Source organism: Eptesicus fuscus, chromosome 17, assembly GCF_027574615.1.
Source record: "Eptesicus fuscus isolate TK198812 chromosome 17, DD_ASM_mEF_20220401, whole genome shotgun sequence".
NCBI lineage: Eukaryota > Metazoa > Chordata > Mammalia > Chiroptera > Vespertilionidae > Eptesicus > Eptesicus fuscus.
Window position 1 is genome coordinate 46,418,400 of NC_072489.1, and position 24,917 is coordinate 46,443,316.

Sequence of the window (24,917 nt, forward strand, 5' to 3'; positions counted from 1 at the left end):
AGCCCCTAAAAACAGTCACTATCCCAAAGGTTTTCTAGAAAGTTGTACTAGCTCCTCTGGCCTTTCTTATATCTCTTCCAAACTCGATGCTCAGGCTCTCTCACTGGGCACCAAGAAGATTTTTAAAATTAAAAAATTTTATTTAAGTGTAAATATAATATAGAAGAGTATACATCATAATTGTTTTAGCTTCATGAATTACCACAAAGTGAACAAAGCCTTGTACTCACTAACCAGGTAAAGAAGTTGAACATTACCTACACCCTAGATACAGGGTATCAACTTACTTTCTAGCCCCTGGAGGCAGTGCTAGCAGGATGGACAAAGAAATGAAGGAAGAGCACAATATTCTATCTTTATTAAGCCCAACTTAATGCTTTCTGGCTCTGCATGATAACACCTACAGTAGCGAAAGTCTTCTCCTGAGGTTTTATACTTATGTTTCATTTCAGGTAATATTGTTTTACAAGAAGGGATTAAGATCTTAGGAACTAAGAAAAAATGGTGGGAGCACAAATCTACTTCCAGTCATCAAATCCCACACTCTTTCAGAGACCAAGAAACAGGCTAGAATGAAGGAATTATAGTTGAGGCTACATGAAAGGGCAGATGGTTTCTCTATAGCATGGTGATTTGGAGTCTCCCCACTTATCACACCCTCTCTTGGCCTCACTCACTCACACACTCTCTCTCCTTGCAGAATACTTCCAGTCCCAGCTGTTATCATTCTCTCCTAACCTGGATTACCACAACCCTGACATTCCAGAGTGGAGACAAGATATTGGCAATGTCATCAAGAGAGCTCTGGTTAAAGTAAGTTGGCTTTATATTTGCTGGAATCTTTATGGATAAAGAGCCAGATGGTTTCCTCCATAATACATTTTCGTGGGTTAAAACCTCCCATTTTATAATTTGATTAGAATTTTCTGTAAAAAGAAAGAGGGGAAAACGTGGAAGGGGATAAGGAATGATGATGGGGTGGAGGTGAAGAGAGGGACAGAGAGAGAGAGAGAGAGAGAGAGATTCTTGAAGATGGAGATTGGCCCCATTATTTATCCCAAGTTTTTTCTAATATAGGAGCTTGATCCCTTTTATGAAGTAATGAGGACCACTCATTGAGTCTACACTACTATAATTCACTTGACTGGCTTCTTGCCTCACCCCCCCCCCTGCCGCTCCCCAGGGATTTTCTTAATCAAACACTTGGACTCCAAGACCACTCTTAACAATTGGAAGGCTACAGGCCACGAAATAGAGCATGCCAGTAGATTTTATAGAGTTAACCAAAGTCAGATTTGCCTTAGAGAATGTTGAAAGGGTTTTATGAGCCCTTTGCTCAGAGCGAAGTGCTAGAATAAAATGAATAAAACATGGTCAGTTCCAACATGCAACTAGTTCTATGGTAGAGGCATACCAGCATATCAAAGAGCATGGAAAGAAGTGAGGTTCACTTTATTCAGAAAAGTGCAGGCTTAGCACATATTGGTGATTCAATAAATACTTATGAACTATCAGAATGGTCTTTGGAGAATATTTGAAAGGATAAGTCGTGGTCAACAATGGATGCTATCTTTCAGGAAGAATGAACAGCATGTGCGAAGCTGTGAACTACTGAAAGAGCACGGTGCCTTTGAAAATGGCAGAGTTAGTTTAGCCAGGCTTTAGGTTTTAAGGGCAAGTGTGGCTAATGTTGAGCTAGGATGGGTAAGTCAGTTTGTGAAGAGTCTGAGAAGCTAGAAGTGGTTTGAAGTGCCTCTCATACCAGTAGGCACTGGCAAGTGTGAAATGTGTTGTTTTTTATTTTAGTGAAAAATCCCGACTATAGAATTACATTTCAAATATCCATTCTGGTGGCAATACAGAGGATGGGCTGCTAAGGTGGGAAGTGAATAGAGTGGGGGAGAGATTTCACAAAAGGATGAGCAGTTATAAGACTACCACAGTTATCCTAGTCAGAGATAATAAAATCCTGAAGAGGAAAGATTCAACGTTTATTTGGGACGTTGAACAATAGAATCGGTGGCCAATTCTAACATGTAGTGTGGATGAGAAGGAGGAGGGAAAATCTTTTTTATTAGAAGGGTAGGTAAGAGATGGCCTTGCCATTAATCAAGGTGGGGACAATGTAGGAGAAGCATACTGGGGGAACAATAATGATTTGATCTTCCATACACGTTTGGAGGGCATGAGAAACAATTGGGTTAAGATAACCAGGAGAGCTGAAAATACATATCTTAAGATCAAGCAGAAGTACAGCTTGAGGTAGAGATGTGGGAGCTGAGGCTCTGGAGGTCCTTAACCCCCCCCCCCCTCCACCTCATAGGAGGAGTGGGGGCAGGGCAGGCATGAATGTTGATGCCTCTCAAGACAGAGGAGAAAGCTCCAGGGACAGATAAGGAGAAGGAGCTCACAGAAAGGAAGATGAGTAAGTAAAAGAGAACAATATACGAGCATTCCTGCAGGGAGTTGTTCAGAGGATGAACTTCACCTCAAATCTTTTTACAAAGAGATTGTTCATAGAAAGGGATGAAAATGAGGCTGTTCCTGGATGCCTTTGACTGTGCAACTTCCAGAATTTTGTTGTATTTTGTATGACTGTGTTTATTAAAAACATACAAGCTTATAATCCATAACTTGGTAATTATAATAATAATCTTAACCCTATATAATAGAAGGCTAATATGCAAATTAACCAAATGGCAGAACAACCGGTTGCTATGACGTACACTGATCACCAGGGGGCAGATGTTCAATGCAGGAGCTGCCCCCTGGTGGTCAGTGCACTCCCACAGGGGGAGCACTGCTCAGCCAGAAGCCCTGAGCCAGGCTCACAGCTGGCAAATGCAGCAGTAGTGGCAGGAGCCTCTCCCGACTTCACGGCAGTGCTAAGGATGTCCGACTGACATGGCCCGTGGGGAGCAGGCCTAAGCCATGTCAGTCATGGGGAGTGGGCCTAAGCCATGTCAGTTGGGCATCCCCTGAGGGCTCCCAGACTATGAGAGGGCACAGGCAGGCCAGGCTGAGGAAACCTTCCCCCTAGTGCTCGAATTTCGTGCACCGGGCCTCTAGTAAATAATAAACAGCCATGCCAGCTGATCCCTCAGTCTTAAATATCACAAAACAAATCACTCATATGTCTGTTTGGATGAGGTTAACTGACCTTAGACACATAGCTCCAAGGTCCCTCCAGGGTCACTAACTGACTGATGCTCCCTAAGACCATAGTTCCCTAGGACAAAGGGTCCCAGCAACCACGGCACGCACAGGCTCAGCCACTTCACTCCATTGGGTGAATCTTTGCATTTTATCCTCAGTCCAGTCCCTGGAGAGTTGTTTCCTCTGACTGGTTAGGATAAGACCTTCTTGCTCCATGTCCTTTGTTACCTAGGCTTCCAGCTGCTCAGGGTCACGCCTTCCAGCAGGACATGAGGCCTCTGGCAAAGCCCACTCAGGTCCCAAGGGGATGCCTCTCTTCTTGGTGGATATTTTAGGCCTCTGACTGCTGCTTATTACTTCTCCTCAAGTTGACCCTCTCACTCTTTGTTGTCACATTTCTGAGAGTTAATTCCAATCTCTACCCCTTGTTCTGGTGCTCATCAAATGGGCAACAACTAACCCCTCCAATTCCGTTCAACCCAGCAACTATTGATTGAGTCTCTACTCTCTCGGGCATTTTTCAAATGAATGGGGTGTCCACAAAGCACCCCAGGAATGTCTCGACAAACATACAATATGAAGCGGCCAGAGAAAAGACCGTTCAGGTGGATGCACTCACCTGTCACAGTGGACATGATCTGAGATGCAGCGAGGTGGTGGGTTGGTGTTCTGGAAAGGGTTGGGACCAGAGACTGACATGGAGGAGATCACTTCCTGTAGAGCTAGTCAGGGGAGGAGGTGGGTATTTCCACCAAAACAAAAACTATATTGTCATATTTAGATTGACACTAGAAGAAGTGTTGTTCTGGATAAAAGACATTTAGGAGAGAATAGTCAATCCTCTTTACAGGAGGAAAACTCGGAATTTTGTTTTCTTTAAGAAATTGCTTTCAGACGGAAGCTTACTTTTAAGTTTGTATCATAAAGCAACATAATCCTTTTCCCAAACACTCAAGAAATAGAAAAATTAACTCATCATCTCAGCATCTTACCATAACATTTAGTGTTTTGTTTTGCTTTTTAATTCCTCTACATTTATATTTTTATAGAGTTGTAACCAAAGAAATAGAAGGAAACAAATTAGAATGCAGCCAGCATAAGTGTTTCTCCGTGTTGGCTCGGTACTAATTATCATCTTAATGGTAGAGTAACACTCTAACAGGTTGACGATATCATTTATTTCCTTAATTTTTTTCAAATGTTTGTGCTTTTTTCTACTTATTTGCTATTTTAAAGTTATGAGTGTTTCTTTCTTCACATGCCCCTTTTATCCTATATTTGAGATCATTTCTGTAGGACAAACACCCCAAGTTACAGTTATTGAATGAAGGGTATGAAAATTTTTATGGCCTCCAAGTAAGTCTTTGGAAAACCAAATTGGCGCAATATGTATCAATTTTTAGTGCTGCCAGCAACAAATGAGGGGACCTCTTAATTGAAGCCTCACCAATATTAGCTAGTTTAAGTTAATAAAAAATCCCACTTTCGTAAGTGAAAACCAGTGCTGCTTTGCTTTTTTCTTTCATTTGCATTTCCCATGTTTGTTTATAACTTCTTATTCCTCATTTGCAGCCAGTCTGTTTTCATGTTTTAGCCAGAGCTATGTGCGTGCAGAAAAACAGAAACCGTGGGGAGAGCTTTTGCAAATGTTCCTAGCAAACAATACTTTGAGAATCACTTATGATAGTATTTTAGTTTCAGTAAAAATGTAAGTAAGACCAGAGGAGGTAGTGAAACTAAGCACTTCTAGGGGACCCTGGAAAGAAAGCTTGGAGTCAATTGGAACCTGTGCCTGAAGTGCTGCATTTAAAAAACATATAGAAGTCTTATAGCTCTGGCCAGGTTTCTCAGTTGGTTGGAGCTTCATTCCGTACATCAAAAGGTTGGGGGTTCAATTCCAGATCAGGGTACATACCTAGGTTTTGGGTTCAGTTTCCATTTGGGGCACGTATGGGAGGCAGCCGATCAATGTCTCTCCCATGCACCAATGTTTCTCTCTCTCTCTCTCTCTCTCTCTCTCTCTCTCTCTCTCTCTCTCTCTCCCTCCCCCATCTTCTCTCTCTAAATATCAATAAAAACATATCCTCAGATAAGGATTAAATATTTTTCAAAAAATGCACATATATAAGCCTTATATCTGTGCATATTCTGCTCCTTGTTGTTGACTTGGGGAAGGCTAGGACCTCACTCTTTGGTCTACGCATCCTTGCAGGTAACCAGTGTCCCGGAAGACCAGATCCTGGTTGCTGTGTTCCCTGGCCTCCCAACTTCAGCAGAGCTCTTTATCCTCCCCCCGAAGAACTTGACGGAGAGGCGGAAAGGCAATGAAGAGGACCTGGAACAAGTAAGCAAAAGCTAACTTGGCCAGAACACTTGCCTGTACCTCACATACTAAGGGGACCCAAAGTTAATTTCAGCCATAAAGGGAGTCAGGGTCTCTCCCATTGGCCCATCAGCCTGTCACTATTTTGCCAGTACTCAGAGCTTTGAAGAATATTCAACATAGATGCACATAGGCTGGAGCAGTCAGTATTATGCCTTCCAACAGTTGCCAGTCCTTCAACTTGCTAATATCTCCCACCCAATGACTTGTCCCAGAGGAGAGGGATGTGGGTAAGAAAGAGAGGAATTTGAGTTTCTCTATTTCTTGTCTTTCAAAATCCTGGTCATCTAAGTTCTGCTTCTAGGGCAACAGGAACTGCTTTGAACATGTTTCTTTGGAGAGAGATGGATTGCCTCAGCTGGCTTTGACTAAGGAAGCAGCATTTCCCAATGAGACTGTGATTTACTGTCCTTACCAGAGGGGCATATAGTTCCTGTGATCTGCTCACAGACCAGGAAATAAAGGAGTTGGCCAGTCCATGCTTCTCCCTCTCACTCCTGTTCCATGGGGGTCTTGGTGTCTGTGCTCTGCTCCACCTTCCCTGCCTCCCCAGATGCTAAGTCAAAGGTGAAAATAAGTGAGAATGAGGCTGCTAAAAATCAGCATGAGTCAAACACATTTGCTCCCATATGAGGTAATCATTGTATAGACATCTTCCAGGTCCTTCTGCTACTCACCTGGCCATCACCCTGTCCATCACCCTATCCTCAGTCCTTCTCCAGCAGCATAGATGTCATCGCAGTCATTTCTCTGGGAAATAAAATTGATCCTTGCATTTCAGGGTTGCATAGTTAACTTGGCCAAAAATAAATTCAGCTTATGCATACATCACTTTTATAAGACCTCTTTATTCTGAAATAGCAAGTGGCATGTGTGAATTATATTTGGAAGCTACACTATCCATCCATTTAGATAAATAGGTAATTACAGTGACGAATAGCAGCTGTGGTATTAAGGCGCGTACAGCGAGATAAGTGTTAGGGACAGCAGCCTAAGTCTGCTTCTGCTTCGATGTGGGAATTACGGAGTGATTAAATCGATGTTATGTGTTCTGAGACTTGCTGGGGAGAAGTAAAGAGGAAAAATTATCCCATAAAAAGGAGGCAGCTTCTGCTTTGATGTTTGCCTCGCATTGTCTCTAAGGAAGAAAACAGCACAGAGGAGTGGGCTGGGGTATACACATCTGCTTTAATCCTGGCAGGGACCTCTCTACCCTGTGTATTGCTTGATCAGATTAAAGAACTAATGATGGGTTGACTTTCTTTCATTGGACCCCACCACTGGTTTTTCTATGGTAAGTGGAAAGGCATGAATAAAAGAGCACTGAAGTAGGAGTTGAATGAAACATCAATGTCTATTATCAACTTGAATCTGCTAGGAGACTTTGGATACAGCTTTCTGTCTCACCAACCTCTCCAGGCTAAGCGAATGATACCAACTACTGTTTTGGCTGCACAGGGCTCCAGGAGACCCAAATTGATAAAGATGTCCCAATAGCCCGTCCACTGATTGAACATGGTCATTTTCCTTCCATGAGGGAGCATTGTCACATGTCACACCTTCCCATGAAACCTCTCTCTTTTTTCCCCTAGATCGTGGAGATGCTGTTTAATGCTCTAAACCAAAATTTGGTCCAGTTTGAACTAAAGCCAGGAGTTCAAGTCATTGTGTATGTCACACAGCTGACATTAGGTGAGTGCCTGTTGGGATTCAGGGGGAAGTGGGTATCCTGGAGAGAAGAGGGAGGAGGCAGTCAGCAAATACTTCTCCATAAATGCCTGGAAAATGGCTTTGTGGCAGGGCTCTTTTGCATGGCGAGGATTAAGAAAGATTAATTACATCTTTCTCAAGGCTTCCTGTTGAGGTAGCAAGAGACTTTTTTAGAAGTGTCCTTGCTATTGAATCCCTGGATGATCTTGGAGAAAACCTATAATTTCTTTGGGCCTTAAATTTTTTAAAAATTTGAAACATTTGGGATTATATTAGGCAGTCCTCAGACTCTCTAAATTTCTGGGATTTTTGAATTCTATGAATGTTCATTGGGAGGCCAGATGAAATTACTTTAAAACTCCCTTCTATTTAAAGTGTAGAAGTTTAAGTTGAAACAGGGATCAACTCTAGTTCGTCGATTTGTAAGAGTAATAAAAGGAGGCATGTTCCTTTGGGCAACCCCTGCTGGATCTCTGGGAGAGCCTAGTTGCTAAATGTCCCTTATCACTGTAAGAGTTTTCAGATGTGGAGATTCCAGATGTGCTCATCCAGCAATGTTTCACCAGAACAGTGTAAAAGAAGAGACGGAAACATTGCAGCCATGTTTAATCCAAAGTTCCCACTGAGCCAATTGTAATCGTGTGAACGGACACTCAGGCTAAGAGATAGGACTTTCACATCCTCCTTCTACTCCCCTTAACCGAACACACATTGCTCAGTTTATACCAAGAGCAGCAAACCTCTCCCAGAAGAGCAGAGGCGTTTACTTTCCTGAAGAAGCTGTGATGGGGGATACAATTTGTCATTGAAACCAGGGATCCTGTGCCCAGATAGTGTGCAGGGCAACTGGAGACTGGATATACAGATGGAACCCACCTGGCCTCCTTTCTGCAAGGGGTACTCACTTTTCAGCTAATAGCTTCCAAGTGAGCATGTTCTTCTCTCCTAGCTCCATTGGTGGACTCCAGTGCTGGGCGCAGCAGCTCAGCCATGCTCATGCTCTTATCGGTGGTGTTTGTTGGTCTGGCGGTGTTTTTGATCTACAAGTTTAAAAGGTATGTGCTAGTATCCCTCAATTTTACTCTTGGGGCTAGATTCATGGCAGTTGATTCTTCCTATAACTAATATTCCTAAACTCATCCCAACTATGTGATATTAATTCTCCTTGAAGCTCTATTTGGGAATGGAGAAAAGTAGGAATGGTTGAGGGTCAGGGAATAAATAAGTTTAAAAATCTGAACTCTATCTAATTTATAACTATATTGAGTTAGGGAATGGAGGGGTAGTCTATGAAATCAATTTATTTTCTTCAAAAGAAGTGGAAGGAGTTTTCAAACCTCACCTAAAAATTTCTAAAATAAGGTCTCATATATTCAGGATATCTTTTTTCTACAAGTTAACAACCAGTCAGGGTGGATAAGTAGAGAAAATTCAGCTAAAATTTTGTATGCACAAGTAAAAGAGTACACACACACACACACACACACACACACACACACTTTTTATCTTGTGCAATAGCTATATAGTATCTCTATTTAAATTGGCATGCTGAAAATATTTAACCTCCTAATATCCCCATCCCTCCTTTCCTGTGTCTAAAGGGAAATTGATAAAAAAAAAAAAAAAAAAACAAAACAAAAACAAACTATACATGTATTCAGAAATTATTTTTGAAGGCCACGAGAGAATTGATATAATGGGATACTTATTAAAAACATGAAATTAAAATCAATAATTCTTTACCATTATTTAGATAATGTAATACTTCTACCAAGAGGTGGACTAGTTAAGAGTGTGAATTCTGAAATAAGACATCCAATTTTAACTTTTGCTATTTGTAACCTGGGGCAATTAGATTTTCTCTCTAAGCTATTTTAGTTTTTTCATCTATAAAAAAAATTGTATAACACTTTTTAGACTTGCCATATGGTTCAACTGTAAATATCTATACCGGGTACATACTAAATAATCAACAAATCTAAGTTATTATAAATAACAAGGAACATGCCTTTCAAAGGTGCCTTCTGTGTCACAAACTGGCACCTCGTAGGCTCACAAAAAATATCACTATTATAGAAATGTACTTCATAGGAATATCATCAGATGAGGTTTGAAATCATACTTGGTCCTGTGTTTCCAGGTACTGAACACAATGATTTTAGATTTTGGAAGAGATCAGTGGTGAAGGTGCTTCAGTCTACCCCTTCCCCATAATATATATAGAGGGAGAGAGAGATATAAACATCAATGATCAGAGAGAATCATTGGCTGCCTTCTGCACGCCCCCACTGGGGATCGAGCCTACAACCTGGGCATGTTCCCTAGACTGGAATTGAACCCAGACCCTTTGGTCTGCAACTGACGCTCTAACCACTGAGCCAAACCAGCTAGGGCTCCCCAGCACCCTTCAGCACTCCTCTCATGTATATCTCAGGCTTTACAATATCAGTTTTACTCAATATCCATCTCAGCATTAGCCAAAACAGTAGGAAGCCTTCAACACCACCAGAAAGGCAGAGTGAGATTCCCCTTACTACTCAATTTATAGAACAGTATGTGAATTCATGTCCACTTGGGGGAAGACATGTCATCCCACCTGCCATATTCTCTTTGAAAATGGGGGAAAATCTTTAATATTGCAAATAGAGAGAGCAAAGATTCAACATAGAAACAGTCTAGTCAAGGCAATGCCCATTTATGGATGTACTCCAGTTACATGCAAAGCACACTTTTGTTCATCCAAGGATTTGGTTGGGTGGAAGCCTGGTGGTTGCTGGGGCCTGAAGATCAGCTATGCTACATTTGTTCTTCTGGCCCCTAGAACCCCATCACAGCTGAGGCCAAGGGCCAATAGAAGTCCTCCAGAGAAGTATTTGTGTCAGATACTTATCCTATGACTTAGCAAGTTTTCTGTTCTCTTATAAATGCTGCTAAACTCCCTAGACAGCCAACTCATTAATGTAGGCATCTCTAAATGTGTACACTTCAATACTCGGATCTATGCCAGGGAGTGCCATCTCTGAATTATTCCCTTTATAGTCCTCAGATAGCAACCAACCCTTTCTATGCCCCAGTGAATCATGCAGCCAAGGCTACATTTAACAAACAAACTGGATAAACAGAAGAGGCAGCTAAGAGTTACCAATCAGCAGTTAATTTTTTTTCTTTTTTTAGCTACCTTTTCTAGAAGTTTTCCTCCCAATGTTCAAGCCTTTGGTGGAGGTCTTGTTGGATCTTGTTTTATTTCTTTGGTTTCCTTTCCTCCTAATCACCTGGAACTCCAGTGATGGTTCTATGGAGGGTCAGGTTCTTACCCCTGAGTTCCAGAGTCTCCTTTGCTTCTTGCATTATTTGAACTTTCCCACAGAACTTTCTGCAGTGATGAAAATGCTCCATAATCTGTCCAACACAGTCATCACTAATATCATTGAGGAGCTGAATTTTAAATTATATTTAACGTTAGTTAATTTAAATTTAAATAGCTACACCTGCTTAGTCAACACTTGGATAACACAATGTTGAGAAAGGGCAATTCTGTTTTTGTTTCTAGATCCCTGGCTGTGCTGAGTTTTCAGACCCAAAACTTTCTCCCTCTAACCACCAGCATGAACTCATTAAACCATGCATTCATTCAACAAACATCCATTGAGTGACTACTGTGTTGCCAGGCACTGAATCACCATCTCAGGATCCCAAGTTCTCCCTTAACAGGGGAACTCCTAATAGAGTAACCTTGAGTAACTCTACCCATGCTACCTTTGAGTAAATATCACCCTGTCTCTCGTATTTGATCTATTCTTGTATAGAACTGATATTATCTGATGTCTTAAGCAATATAATTAAAAATCATTATGAGATGACTTTTATTTCCTGAAAACTCTGCTTAGGAAGACCTCCTTTCCATAGTATAGATTCTTATTTTTTCTGATTATACAACAAAACTTTTGTGCTTTTATATTTATTTCAGTACTTTTTTTTTTTCAGTAAGGCTTTCATCATAGTCTGAAGCCTACTTCACTTTCTCTACATTTTCTCCCAGGTGCTCATAACACTTATCATAGTTGGAACAAACAAATAAAAACAAGTGTTTTAGAGGTCACTTGGGGTGATCCATTTTACTGGTCTTATTAAAATGTATATGAATGAGTAGCCCAAGAGATGCTTCTAAACCTACTTCCCATGTTTCTTCTCTGTTGAGTTTAGTTTTGACTTAGGTTCTGAACACTCCTACAAGTGGCTGTGTTAAGAAATGAAAACTACTTTAGCAATTTTTTGAATGCTGAAAATAATAACAAAATTCATTTCCTTCCAACCATCTATTAAAAATGTTGAAAAAAATCTGTTTTTAGAGACTGAAATAAAGTGGGCAAACTTTCTATGGGCAAATTTATTCAAATTCTCATAGATATTATTAGGAGAGCAAGAAAGGGTGGGGGTGAAGTTATATAGGCTTGCATGATTCGAAATGGTTTTTCTGCCCTCAGCACCTAAATAAATATTACAGTTGATCCCAATGTTCATGAGTAATATGTACTTTTATGATTAAAGGAAATCTAAGTCACTAGGCTGCAGTTCTATTTAGATGAGAAAGTAGGGGCCAGCATGAGTTTTTAATTGGACACATTTAGAGAGCCTGAGGTTCGCTGTCTCACATAATTCGTTCAGTCACGGTTCTTGTAAATTATGTTTAACTGGTTCAGACCAGTATGAGTCAGGAGGACATTTCCCTTAATTATGGAAAGCAACCATTAAGGACATGAAAATTGAATGTAAAGGAAAGGTAGAAACTACCCATGTTTTAAACTTATCTTTTGGATCTTTCCTTCTTAACTAGCTATAGAAATGCCTTATTAAGTATCCCTACACTCTATATCCACTAGGGATTGGAGTGGGGAGGAGAATGTAGAAATTTGAAAATATTACTGGTTGGTGCCAGGACGACAGAGTAACTCTCCTTTAAAAGGCACAGAATGTTCTGGATTGGGGTGGATGCCAGATGTCTCAAGTTTTGATAACATCTGTGCCAATAATCAGCTTCATGAAATGTCTGTACAACAGTCCAATTTCCTCCTCATTTAATGAGGTAGAGAGATTTATTCTAAATGTAGTATTCTAAGATTTTTTTAATGTCATCATTTTATCTGAGAACATAATATGAAAGTAGAAAATAGAAAGAGCCCAGGATTTGAGGTCATTTATTTATTCAACAAATTCTTATTGAATGTAAACCATGTGCCAAATACTGTGCTAAGTTAAGTATATAGCAGTAAAGATAAAAACACAGACTCTATGGACATTGGGCTTTTAGTCTAGTTAGAAAGACAGAAAACAAGTCAACAAGCATTGCCTGTTACATCACCCTAAACCAACACCCTATTCATTTATTTCATAGACACTGTCTCATTACATATTTATAGGAGGAAAGGTTGGGTGGTCAGGAGAGACCACTTGGTAATGACATGGAGGCCCAGTTCTGAAAGACAGTTTCATGAGAAGAGTAGAAGGAGGTGTGTTGCAACAGAGGGAAAAGTTGCTTCAAAATCCCCAAGATGGGGATGAGTTTGATGTATTAGAGTTTTACAACTTGAAGTTTAGGTCTCAGACCAGTGGCATCAGCCTCCCCTGTGAGCATGGCAGAAATGCAGAATTTCAGCTCATTCTGTCCAGACCTATAGAGTCACAAATGGTTTGAAAAGCACTGGATTATAGGAATTCAAAGGAGGCTACAGAAGCTGGAGCACAGTGGGTCAGGAGATAATAGATGGGGTCAGGAGATGATTCCTTTGGGATTTTCACTGAAATCTGCCAGCTCCTCTAACCTCAAGCCTGCCTGCCTTGTAAACCCACTACTTCTGTGTCTTTTGAAGGAAGTTATTTAGCTTCTTTTCATCTTTTCTTTAATCCTCTTTACAATCCTAAAAGGAAGCTATTGTTATTCCTATTGAACAGATGAGGAAACTGGGAAGTACGTAAGGTACTTAGCTTATGAATAGTGTTCTTGATATAATAGCAATGGCTGTATGTCCTTTATTTTGTAGCTTTCCATAAAGGAGACCAATGTGAATTGATTAAACTCATGCAACCTTAGGAAAACATGTCTTTTTATTCTGATACAATCTTATGAGTCCCAAAGTCCAGCTCCTTTAAACACATAATAATGGATAAATGTTTTAAGGCTTTTAATGCATAGCTGATGGATGGCATTGCCCTTCTGTTTACACATGCTTGGTTTTTACTGCAGAAGAAGGTGCATTCCTCAGGGAGTTCTGTGGCTTACACGTCCCCTGGGCATCTAGGTCTCTGGCCTAATGTCTCTTGGCCTCATGACCCCAGTGTCTAGGTGAGCAGCCCCTTTCCCTGACATGGGCCTGTCTTATTAAATAGCTTCTTCCCCCTGCTTATCACCAAGGGGTTCCAAATATCTACTTTCACATGCCCTGTGATCATAATGTTATTTTGCTCCTGTCCATGTAGGAAAATACCCTGGATTAACATCTATGCTCAAGTTCAACATGACAAGGAGCAGGAGATGATTGGGTCAGTAAGCCAAAGTGAAAACGCCCCCAAAATCACACTCAGTGACTTCACCGAGCCTGAGGAACTGCTGGACAAAGAGCTGGACACCCGGGTCATAGGTATGTGTGCTGTGTCCTTTGTCCTCTAAACACTAGGTCAGCCAACCCACTTGGCCTGCTTTTCAGATAGTACTAGAACTGGCTACAATGACATAAACACATTTGAAATTTTTCCCACCACCTCTGGCCCATATGAAATTGGCAGAATTTTTCCCCTTAAAAGTAGATCAAGAGTAAGGAAGAGATGAGATCAACTATCCATCACTGTTGGACTTTTTCTTCTATAGAGCAAAAGCATTAAATGTCCTAATTAATCAACACACATGTAGGCTCTGGCTTCAGATGGTCCTGGGCCCATTTTCTCGCTCAACCAATCCTCTTGGTCTACCATTCTATTTGCTCTATGACTTCCCTGTGCTTCATGTTCCTCATCTGTGACATGGGAATAATAGTACCTACCTTCTGAGATTGTTGTGATAATAGGATGATATTACATTATTAGCACAATGCCTGCCACATAGTAAGTGTTCAGTACATGTTGGCTATCACTATAGTTATTAGTAGAGTATAAGATGGTAAGATATTGCTTCTACCGTGTGTGTTGGTGTGGGAGATGGCAAACATTAAATGTAGAGGAGATAAGCCAGTGAGCTGATAGGATAGAATATCTAGGTGCCCTATGAAATAATACATATTAAGCACCTGTTCAAGGTGGCTTGGTATTTAGCAGGAAATAAAACAAAGATTCCTGCCCTGATGAAATTTACATCCTTCTCTCCCTCTGTCTTCTCTTCCCTGCAGGAGGCATTGCCACCATTGCAAACAGCGAAAGCACAAAGGAGATTCCCAACTGCACTAGTGTTTAACACCAACAAGCCACGTGGTCAACCATCTTTCTGACTTTTTATTTTTTATTATTATTGTTATTATGGGAAAAAATTAAAATGTCTTTTTTACCCTTTGTTTACCAAGGGCCCCTTCATAAATACCAGGCAGATGCTTAGCTTTGGGAAGCAAAGACATTCTTTACTGATTGAAATGAGATTAAAAAAAAAAGAATAAATGGCTGTATTTGTGCTATGGGCAAAGTACATATCTTCCCATGGCCTTCTTGCTTTATTCTGCAAGGACTCTCTTTTCCCTTGTGGGTCTCTCTATCTTGTTATTGTTAAAGTTGGGTTGGCTTTTCATTAACCTCCCATCCCCCCAAATCACCAACAAACCCCCCACCAGCACACTTCCCTAAAAGGTAAACCATTTCCCAGTTAGATGTGCAGGAGGTTAGTTGGTGGGGTGTGGACATAACTGCAAGAAGCGTGCACACTTTTGTGAAAGAGGCCCTGCCTCGTGCATGTCAATAGTGAGGCTACCGATGGCTTATTGTATATAATTACAATGTAAATAGCTTTTTATTTCCTGAGAAATAATTTAATGTTTAGTAAAAAAGAAAACAGAAAAAAGAAAGACGCGTGTGTTGGCTTATGCACTCACCCTCAGAGCTGACCAACCCCCAGGCCTAGTTGATGTGTTGGGTTCTGGATGCTCTCCAGTTGTCTGTCACAATTAACTCTTGCATCTCTGTGTCCATGCCATAGCCGGTTTCTACTTATGTACATAAGGGGGGTGGGGGGGCTTCTTTGGGACAATTGGTAAAGGAAGGACTATAGTAACATCGTAGAACATGGAGTCTTATTGTTCCATCAGTGACATGGAAGAAGTTGCAAGATGAAGCCCACTAGAGACTTCAGACTGAGATCCAGATGGGCGTACAAGGGTTCCCTCCAAAAGGACAACATTGAGGATATCAGCCTGAGAACATGATCTTCTCTAAGGAAGTCAGGCAATGGATCTGAACATGACAATGATACTGCTTTCTGGTTGGATTCCAAAGAAATGTATAATGTTTATGGGGAATTATTGGGCTGTTCTTAGCTAAAGATAGTCCTCTGGGCAGTAGGTGAAGCCCAGTGAGTGCCTCTCAGCATGGGAGGAGTTAGAGAGGTTGGGAGGGAGGTGGTATTTGTGGAATCATGAGTCCATGCAAATCAGGTGGGTCAAATAGGGGTCTAGTCTTTAATGATATTAGTCAAAGATGATTTTAGCAAAGCTGTTCTATTTGCTTGTCAGATATACACACCTTCCTTAAAGTCAAATGTCTGCCTTCAGTTCCCTTAAGATAGTTCTTGCCTCTGGAGTGAGTGGCTTCCAAGGCCAGCGTTCTCTTTTCCAGCAGCCCAGCCCTTTCACACATGTATACATGTCAGTTGTTTTCAGTAGGGTCACTTTAAGCCATGCTGTAAGCATTTTTATTTTATTTTATTTTTTCTTTTCAGGCTCAGCCTATGCACACTGTTTTATAAAATGATATACTGTATATATAAATGGGAGGAAAGGCTGGATTTTTACCTGTTGATATTTGTAGGATGTTGTTCACATTTCTCTCTATGAGACCCTGAGAGAACGTGATTCACAGAAATCTGACTGACTGCAGCTTAGATCAGGATTAGGTGTATTTCTCAAGATCGTGCTTTTTTGTTTCAAGGGTTAAATGGGGCAGACAATTGCAATACTTGTACTACACACTGGAATACAAATGCATGAGTCATATCTATATATACAGTATATGTACATATACTGTTCTTGGTTTTATTGTTCCATTTGAATATTTCTACTGTATAAAAAAAGACAGTGGTTTTGAAATTGTTGAAAATAAATGTATTTTTGTACATCAAAGCTACATATCTGTCTGAGATTTCTTTGGGCAGTTTTCTTTATCTATTGTATCAGCCAAACTGTTGCTGCAATAATGCTACATGGTAAAAAAGAAATCTAGTAGCTTATAAGAACAGATATTTATGCTCTGCTCTCAAGTCTTCAGGTTGGCTGTGGTTTGGCTGAGCTCAGTCGAGACTGACCAAGCTCTCCTGAGCTGGCTTGGATGCAGGCTTCAGTCACTTCGGGTCTGCTCAATAAGTTGTCATCATTCTGAGACCAGCAGCTCCCCAGGGTATGTTTTATTTCATGGTGAATTACAGAATTCCAAGTGAGACCAGCAGAATGCTCTATGTTCTAACATCTTGGCTCAAAATGGTCACTCTATTTACCTGTCACCTACTTTCCACTGACTAAAGAAACTACATGGCCATGGCCAATATCAATGGTCCAGGGAAACAGACTCTGCCTACCGTGGTGTAAGCCACTCCTAAGTTACATGACAAATGGTGTGGATTTATAATTCCAGTTGACAGAGGGCATGGAAAATTGATAATAATAGTTTAATCTACTGATTTACTTTTTATGACCTCTCATTTTCTATGAGCTCTTATTAGATGAACTACTTGAATCAGTATCCAAGGTTCCCATCCCAATGTTTGTGGCCAGGATTTCTGAGCAGATGTCTGGGTATCTATAGGGACTTTGAGTCTGACCTCAGGTCCCAGTGAGTGGTAAAGGTGTAGTGCCAACTCATGTCTTGAAGATTTCAGCAGAAAAAATAAAAACAGGAGGGGAAATCAATAAGACATATATTCTTTCCCCTACCCTGCTTTTGTATGCTGGTTTCTGTTTATTTGTTTTGTTTTGTGTGTTTTTTTTATTTTTTATTTTTTATTTAGGAGCATGTTGTTTGATGCATCACAACAGTAACGAATCTCTTGCCCAGCGTTGAGTAGGAATTTGGGAGGGTAAGTGAGTGACTCGTCTCCACATCTTACCTTATAATAGACAAATATGCAAATTGACCGCACCTTCGCTACGCCCACCAACCACGCCCACCAGGAAACCGTTGCAGGGACGTTGGGGTATGGTGGAGCCCAAGGCCGGGAAAGCCTCGGGCGGCTTTCCCGGCCTTGGGCACCAGCGGGGAGCCTGCGCTGATCACAGGAAACCACTGGGGGTCGGCTCCTGCGATCAGTAGCAGGGACGCTGGGTGCGGCCGAGCCCAAGGCCACCGCCCGGGGCCAAGCCCTGACCCTGAAAGAAGGCAGAAGGCGGTGGCCACAGCCAAGGCCTGGGTCCCCGGTGCCGGCAGAAAACTGGTGCAGGCAGCCAGGTGAATGAAGGTCTATTGCACGAATCTTCGTGCAAACGGGCTACTAGTTAAGTAATAAAGAAACGTGAACTAAGTATCTAGAATAAGAGCTATAAGTTGGATGTTTTAGCATTTATAGTGTTGAAAATATGTGATAAATTTCCATGGATCAAAGATAACCAAGAAACCAGAATGATTTGTTTAATCATTTGCTTCCATATTTTAGATACTCACTAGCTATTCAGGAATCATATGTTCTGAACTCAAATTGAAGATGTAGGATTGAACAAAGGTAGGCTCTTTTTTATTTCGCAATGGATTTAAAGTTATTCTTAGTATAACTTTTCTTTAGTTTACTTTTTAACAACTATGCTTCCTCAAATATTGAGAAGTTACTTTATGATACTTCTGAAAGAAGTAACAGTGGGTTTTTTACAGTCTCACTAGTGGTTCACACTTAAAGTGCCTGCAAATCTTGAAGGGATTTTTTAATGGTCTTGAGCTTCCCAAATAAAGTAAAATGTCTAATATTCTTGTCCCAAGTCAAAGGTGCATTCTCTAAATGTATTGTTTTTTGCTTTCCAATGCTATCTGAGCTCTTACCATGTTAAATTTATGTCAAATTGATAAAATTGCTCTACCAGGTTAAAAGGGACAAAAAAAGACATAAAGTGGTAAAACAGTAGGAGATCATTGGTTCATTCGGCTAAGTCATGTTAAGAATATAGCCTCCGTATCCACCAGCACCAGTTATCTCAGATTTCTCAGTACTAGACGGGCAATGGCTGATGGCAGAGGGTATGCTTAACTTGCACTTGCTTCTATGTTGGGTTTCTCACAAGCAGTGAGGATATGCTTTGCTTCAGAATTGTCTTCTCTAAGGCAATCCTAGAGCTTAGGAGTAAGCCCTCAGAAGCATTCCTCGGCTGGAGCCCAGCTATCAGCACCATAGGCAGGTTCTCCGAGGGTTCTCATGTGCACTGATGTTTGAGAAGAACTGCTCTATCTGCCACAAAATAGTTCAGGGAGCGTTACTGGGGAAAGTCACCTGCCCTGGCTTCTGTTACCATAATACACAGCATCTTAATTTACAGAAGTGAGAACCGCTTCCAAATTTATTCATTTCCTTCTGGGCAACAGCTGCAACTCTGAGCGAGTGACTTAATTGAGTTATCGGAAACAAAAACACACTGCGAATAAGGTGGTGATGGATTGGGCCTAGGAAAGAATATTAAGCCAGGAATTAGGAGATCTTGACTTTCAGCAAGTCATCTGGACCACAATTTCCTGGTTTGTAAAAGGAATAGACTTTATGGCCTGCCTCACTGGCTAGCTTTGTTTTTCAGAGATTACTGAGAGATGACTAGGATGGGCAGTATGTAGGCGAACCCTCTCCTTCTGTAGAGGAATATACTGAGACTCAGAGAGGAAAGTGACTTCCTGGAAATTGCACAGAAAATTAGTGCAGAGCTGAAGCTGGAATCCAAGTCTTCTTTCCGCCACACAGCTCCCTAACAAGTGCAAAGCTGATTAAACTGCAGATAATTGAGCATCAGTAGGGAGCCCAATGGATATGCCAATATGGCTCCCGTTTATAATGTCCAGAAAGGTTGACATTCTAACTTGCCAAGTGTGCTTATTATTTGGTGGCTTACAGCCCTCTATATGCTGTTGGCCTGCGAACACACTTGTTTAGCAACCCATGGCTTGAATTGAAGTGAGGCTGCTCAACAGACAGCCGCCAGGCCCCAGCTTCACATGCTGTCATGAGTGGTTGGCCTTATTCAGAAGGAAGAAGGCCAGAGAGAAAACACAGGCAATGGGGAAGCCACATCCTGACACACACACCGGATCCCGCCAAATTCTCTTGTCTGCTCCAATGGTACTGCCAAAGGAGACCAGATGTAGCCCAAGGACTGCCTTTCGAAGCACCATGGCATCATGATGTCCCTGAAACTTACAGTAGTTACCATGCACAGTCACTGAGTGCCCTTTAAAATAGGAGAGCCTGGCCAGAGTTCAATTCAATCAGAGACTGAGAATCTCAATAAAACTTGGATCCATTACTTTTAATTATCTGAGGCCCAGAGGGATACAATACCATAATCAGGGCCCAGTTTCCCTAGCTGTAAATTGACAATAAGGGCCTCTATCTCACAGGGTTGGATCTCAGATGAAATGAGATAATTTGAGTAAACACACAGTGCCTAGGGCTTGACTAATACTGAATAGAATCTGAGGGATTTCTAGTTTTGACATGGTGGATCCTTTTCCTCTGCCCCGCCCCCCTCCAACCCCCAGCCTCAAGTTGTAAAAATGATCGGAACCATCTCCCACCTAGGGCTGTATTCCCAGGGAAGGAATTCAGAATTACCTGGGGAGACATACCATCTCTCCCAGCTCCCCTTCAGATGGAAATTAATTTTGCTTAAAACTCACTATTAACACATTGATTCCAAAATGCACTGCTGCTTTTAGTGTGTGTGTGTGTGTGTGTGTGTGTGTGTGTGTGTGTGTGTGTGTAGTATTTTTAATACAACTGATTTAATTTTCCTTGAACCATTTGGAAGGGATAAGGAATGGATGCTTCTAATCAGGGTTGTCAAAAACGCCTCATCAAATTAGACTGGAGGCTCTCAGGTTCTGAAACAGGTTCACTTTTGCCAAATGCGGTGGTGCAACCTGGAGGTAGCCAAGCTACAGGGACAAAAACGCCTTGGCCTTGTTTCTTGATGGGTTTGGGCTCCAGTATTTAGAACTTGTTTCTTGGTGACTCTTCCTTCTCATACAATGCTCTTGTGTTGATGTGTGCAGTTTCAAGTCCTGGGGTCCCTCAGAGCCTCTCTGAGGGTCATTGACCTGAGCTCCTCATCTTCACCCATTGAAATGTTCAGATGAAACAGTTATTTGTAAGTCTAGAACGTTTATAGATCCGGAGGTACCAAGGACATGGTTTCTTGCCTTCAATTCTGGTCACAGCTTCAGGAGAGCCCCTTCAGAGCGTGAGCACAGGATGTAGATTCTTTTCTAATGTCAGGAAAGACAGGGAAATAGATCATGACAGGCACGTGTGCCATCTGTCACTGCAGCTGAGTCTCTGGGGAAGGGCGCTGTTTGCAGCTATTACAAATGAACCAGATAAAGCGGGGCCTTCAGTAATTTGCTCTTGAGAAAGTATGTGGTCTGGTCCCTGAGGTACAGAGACTTCCTCAGCTGAAACGTCTGTGTTCCAAGTGTCCCCGTGTGCTGAAGGCTGTTGGGCTCCAGGGATCTCTCTCTCCCAAGAAAGCCCTACGTCTCCTCCCTGGAGCCTCTCCCACAGCTCTTCTTAGGATGCAGAGTCTTTTGTTGCTTTTTCTCCCTTGCAAAGGGTTATTGCTGTCACCCTTCCAAGAACTGGCTGCTGTTAACGTTGTGTACCAGCATGGTGGACAGGGAGAGACAGGAGGCTATGCAGACGCAACAGAGGCAGAGCAGAATTGTTTCTCTTGTCATTAATCTGCCTTTCTCAGTTTCTAGATAAAATCACCTGGGAAGCACATAACTGTCTCCATAAATAACACACCCGGTCCTTGGAGCCCCTGAATGGTTTTCTTGCACTGACCTTCCAAAATCTTATGGTTCAATTAGAGAATTTCTGGGCTTCTTCCATTGGCAGCTGGGACATTCTGAGGGAGGAGTGCCAAGGGAAGAAGAGAGGAGAGATGAGCCTAGAGAACTAAAGCTGATTTTTGTTCATTACAAAGCTCTACTTGATACATTCTCATTTCAACCTGTCAGTTTCAGATTCTCTTCTGTGAGGGGAAAATGCAGATGCTCCCAGATTTCTAATCTATTTATAATGGTAACAAGACAACTCCAGGCAGCATGTACGCATCATGAGCTAATCATGCTATGATATGCCTCGTGCCTCCTAATTAATGGCATGGTGGTTGCCTACCGATCAACTTGGAGCTTCAACCAGCATTGGGGCTGAGGGGAGTAGGGGAGAAAGAGCTCTGAGCCCAGTGGAGCTCAGATTTTGGCAGACTTTCCAACAGTAGGTGGACTTCACACCTTGCCTTGATATGCATCTGTTTTAAAGAGGCAACTACCACTTCCATGTGTGCCAATAGGAACATGGCAGGTCTCCAAACCCATCTCCTTTTGTCTAGGAGCTCTCCATAGCAATGTGTTGATCTTCCAAACCCTCTTGGCTTAATGATTTATACCTTACGAGTGGCAACATGTAGAAGAAAAATAAATTAAATGTGCATCTGTATCTGATCAGGAGGTAAGATCCCTTTCATTAACTCATTTGTTCAAAAATGTTTATTGAAAACTTGTTCTCTGCTAGGCTCTGTTCTGGGAATATATCAATGATCAAAACACATTTTCTTTGGGTGACCATATCTTTTTTTTTTTTTAATCCAAACTGGGACACAGTTGGAGCACTATTAATAATTACTCTGGCAATAAAGAAATTAAAATAAATAAATAAATAAATAAATAAATAAATAAATAAATAAATAAATAAATAAATACTCTGGGGGGAAAAGCATGGCACTGGGCTGTCTCACGCAAACCAGAATGTCTTCTCACCGTAACCTAAAATTCAGAGGGAGCCTAACGTCAAAGATGTGTCCATGTTCCATTTACCCTTGAACTGTTTTTTTTTTTTCCTTTTAGATCCTGACCTATGGATGGAAATCCAAATCTCTGAGCACAACAGCTGTTTATGGAGATCCCCAATCAGCCCTGGAGTCCTTGGGGTGCCTCCCATTGGAGTGGTGAACCCCTACATTGTCAAGGTCAGTGTGCATAGCTCTATATGGTTTTTAAAATTATATTTAAAATATATCAGTTAATAAAAAATAAACACTGAGCCTGGCTAATTCAAACAAATAGGAATTTGTGGGAAGGCTAGTGGGAGGCCATGGACTCAACTCAAATCTGGAGAACACAGCTTGAAAAGAGGCAGGAAAGACTACTTCTTTGGAGGCATGAGAATCAGGAAGCCCGGGACTGTTTCCCTGGCAGGTGACATTTTACACAGGGTCTCCTCTGGAGTGAATGCACTTCAATTGCCTCTTTTATCCCCATTTTACTGAAGATTCAAAAGTCCAGATAAATTTCCTAATTGGGAAAGTTTAGGTCGCATACTCACTGTGTCAGTTTTATAGGCTAAATGGTATCCCCTCAAGTTATATTGAAGCCCTAACCTCCAGTATCTCAGAATGTGACTGTATTTGGAAATAAGGCCTTTGAAAGGTAATTAAGTTAGAATAAGTCTGTTAGGGTGGGTCCTAATCCAATCAGACTGTTGTCCTTATAAAAAGAAATTAAGACACAGACAGGTACAGAGGCAAGACCATGTGTAGACATGGAAGAAGATGGTCATCTGTAAGTCTAGAAGAGAGGCCTCAGAAGAAACCAGCCCTGCTGTCACCTTGATCTCTGACTTCTAGTCTCCAGAATTGTGACATAATACATTTCTGTTGTTGACACTTGTCATAACAGCCTTAGAAAATTAAAGCCACCTGATTTGTTACACTTGTCATAACAGCCTTGGAAAACTAAAGAGTGAAGTAAACTATGTAGGGCAAGCATGTAGAGCAATAAACCTATGAGTATTGCCCTGGCTTTTGAAGTGGGAGTGGAGGCATTTGAATTTACTATTCCTCTTAGACTGAATATACTAGGAGAAAAGCTATCCCTCCATCACCACCCAAGGCAATAAGTGAGTGGTTATGGAGGCCCAATGGGTGCTAGACAGAGAATGAATGTCCACTACAGTAACCCTTCAAGGAGTTAGTAAAACCACTATTCTTTCAATATGTATTGAGCATAGACTAAGAAACTAACTACCTGGGTCTGTGTGAGGTGCTGGAATTTCAGATATACTATGCAACCCCTTTTCTGGCAGAACTTAAAATTTAAAAAACATTCTTGTAAGTATTTATTCAATTTTCTACAACACTTTTAGGGAAACAAAGTGTTTTGATAATTTAGAGAGACTGACAGGGATAATTCTTCACCCCCCAGAGGAATATGTGGTGGTAAAATTTAACAGTTATCAAAGGAAATTACATTTACACTAGGCACTAAAAATGTTGGAATTTGCTCACAGTTGTTTTTTTTTTTTTTTCCCACATTTGGAATCCTCCTTTCCCTTCTCTTTCTGGCAAAGTGATAGAGCTCTGAATGTGCAAGAAGTGGTAGAACTGAAGGATGAATGAGGATGAGGGAATGGCAGGAAATGGGCAAGAAAGACAACTATGATATAAATAAAATAGCAGGGATTTGGATTTATTACATTGTTGATCATCTGATCTGCACATAAGTTTATGTTTTCTATAATATTCCAAGTTTTTATAGTAAGTATGTATTCACTTCATAATTTAAAACAATAAAGAAGAAAGTAAAAGTCACATCAAATGTCCATAATGGTGTTCCAGAGTGAGTGGGTTTCCCGGTATTTCATTAGAGTCTTTTTAATAAACTTTTAAAAAGCATAATGAGATTGTTCTGCAATCCTGATTATTAAGCATCGTTAAAACAGGAACATTCAGAGGTCAAAGATGCACAATAATTTCAAAAGAGACTCGGGGAAGCATAATACCTGCTAGAGGATGGTTTATAGGTCTTCATAAGCGGAAAAAGAAGCTATAATTACTCAGGTACTTCACAGTGAGTATTAAAGATACAGGAAATCATTACTCAAGATTCTTGGCAAAGCAAATGGCTTTTATGTTGCTCTTTGTGACTCCTTTGTCTTATTCCTTTCACAAAAGTAGACAAACTTTCTCGTGTAGCAATTTTGCTGGCAACATCCATCCATAAGTGATTTGCCATCGTTAACGAAGGTTGGAACAGAACAACACCAATTAAGGTTTTAAGTGGTTATCAAACATGGCCGGCGGTTCTGCATGGAGTGTGAGGTGAAGAACTTAGCTGGAGGCAGGCATTGCCTGGTGTTGGAAGGTATTTTAAGCAGGAGGAAACTTGGGCCAAATTTCTTCCCTGAGCTTTGGCACCCACCCAACTCTGATACAGGGTGATGGGTAGAGGCTAAGAATTGGAA

General features: G+C 41.2%; 1 protein-coding gene across 1 annotated transcript in view; it reads left to right on the forward strand.

The window, feature by feature from the left end:
- SORCS3 (sortilin related VPS10 domain containing receptor 3) overlaps nt 1-14,690 on the forward strand; it is a 529,174-nt gene extending 514,484 nt beyond the window's left edge. The window contains exons 22-27 of the mRNA XM_008144282.3: nt 701-813; nt 5,369-5,500; nt 7,132-7,231; nt 8,199-8,304; nt 13,724-13,884; nt 14,626-14,690. Of these exons, the coding sequence (XP_008142504.2) occupies nt 701-813; nt 5,369-5,500; nt 7,132-7,231; nt 8,199-8,304; nt 13,724-13,884; nt 14,626-14,690 (677 nt within the window). The remainder of the gene's footprint in view (nt 1-700; nt 814-5,368; nt 5,501-7,131; nt 7,232-8,198; nt 8,305-13,723; nt 13,885-14,625) is intronic.
- Nucleotides 14,691-24,917: the final 10,227 nt, after the last annotated feature.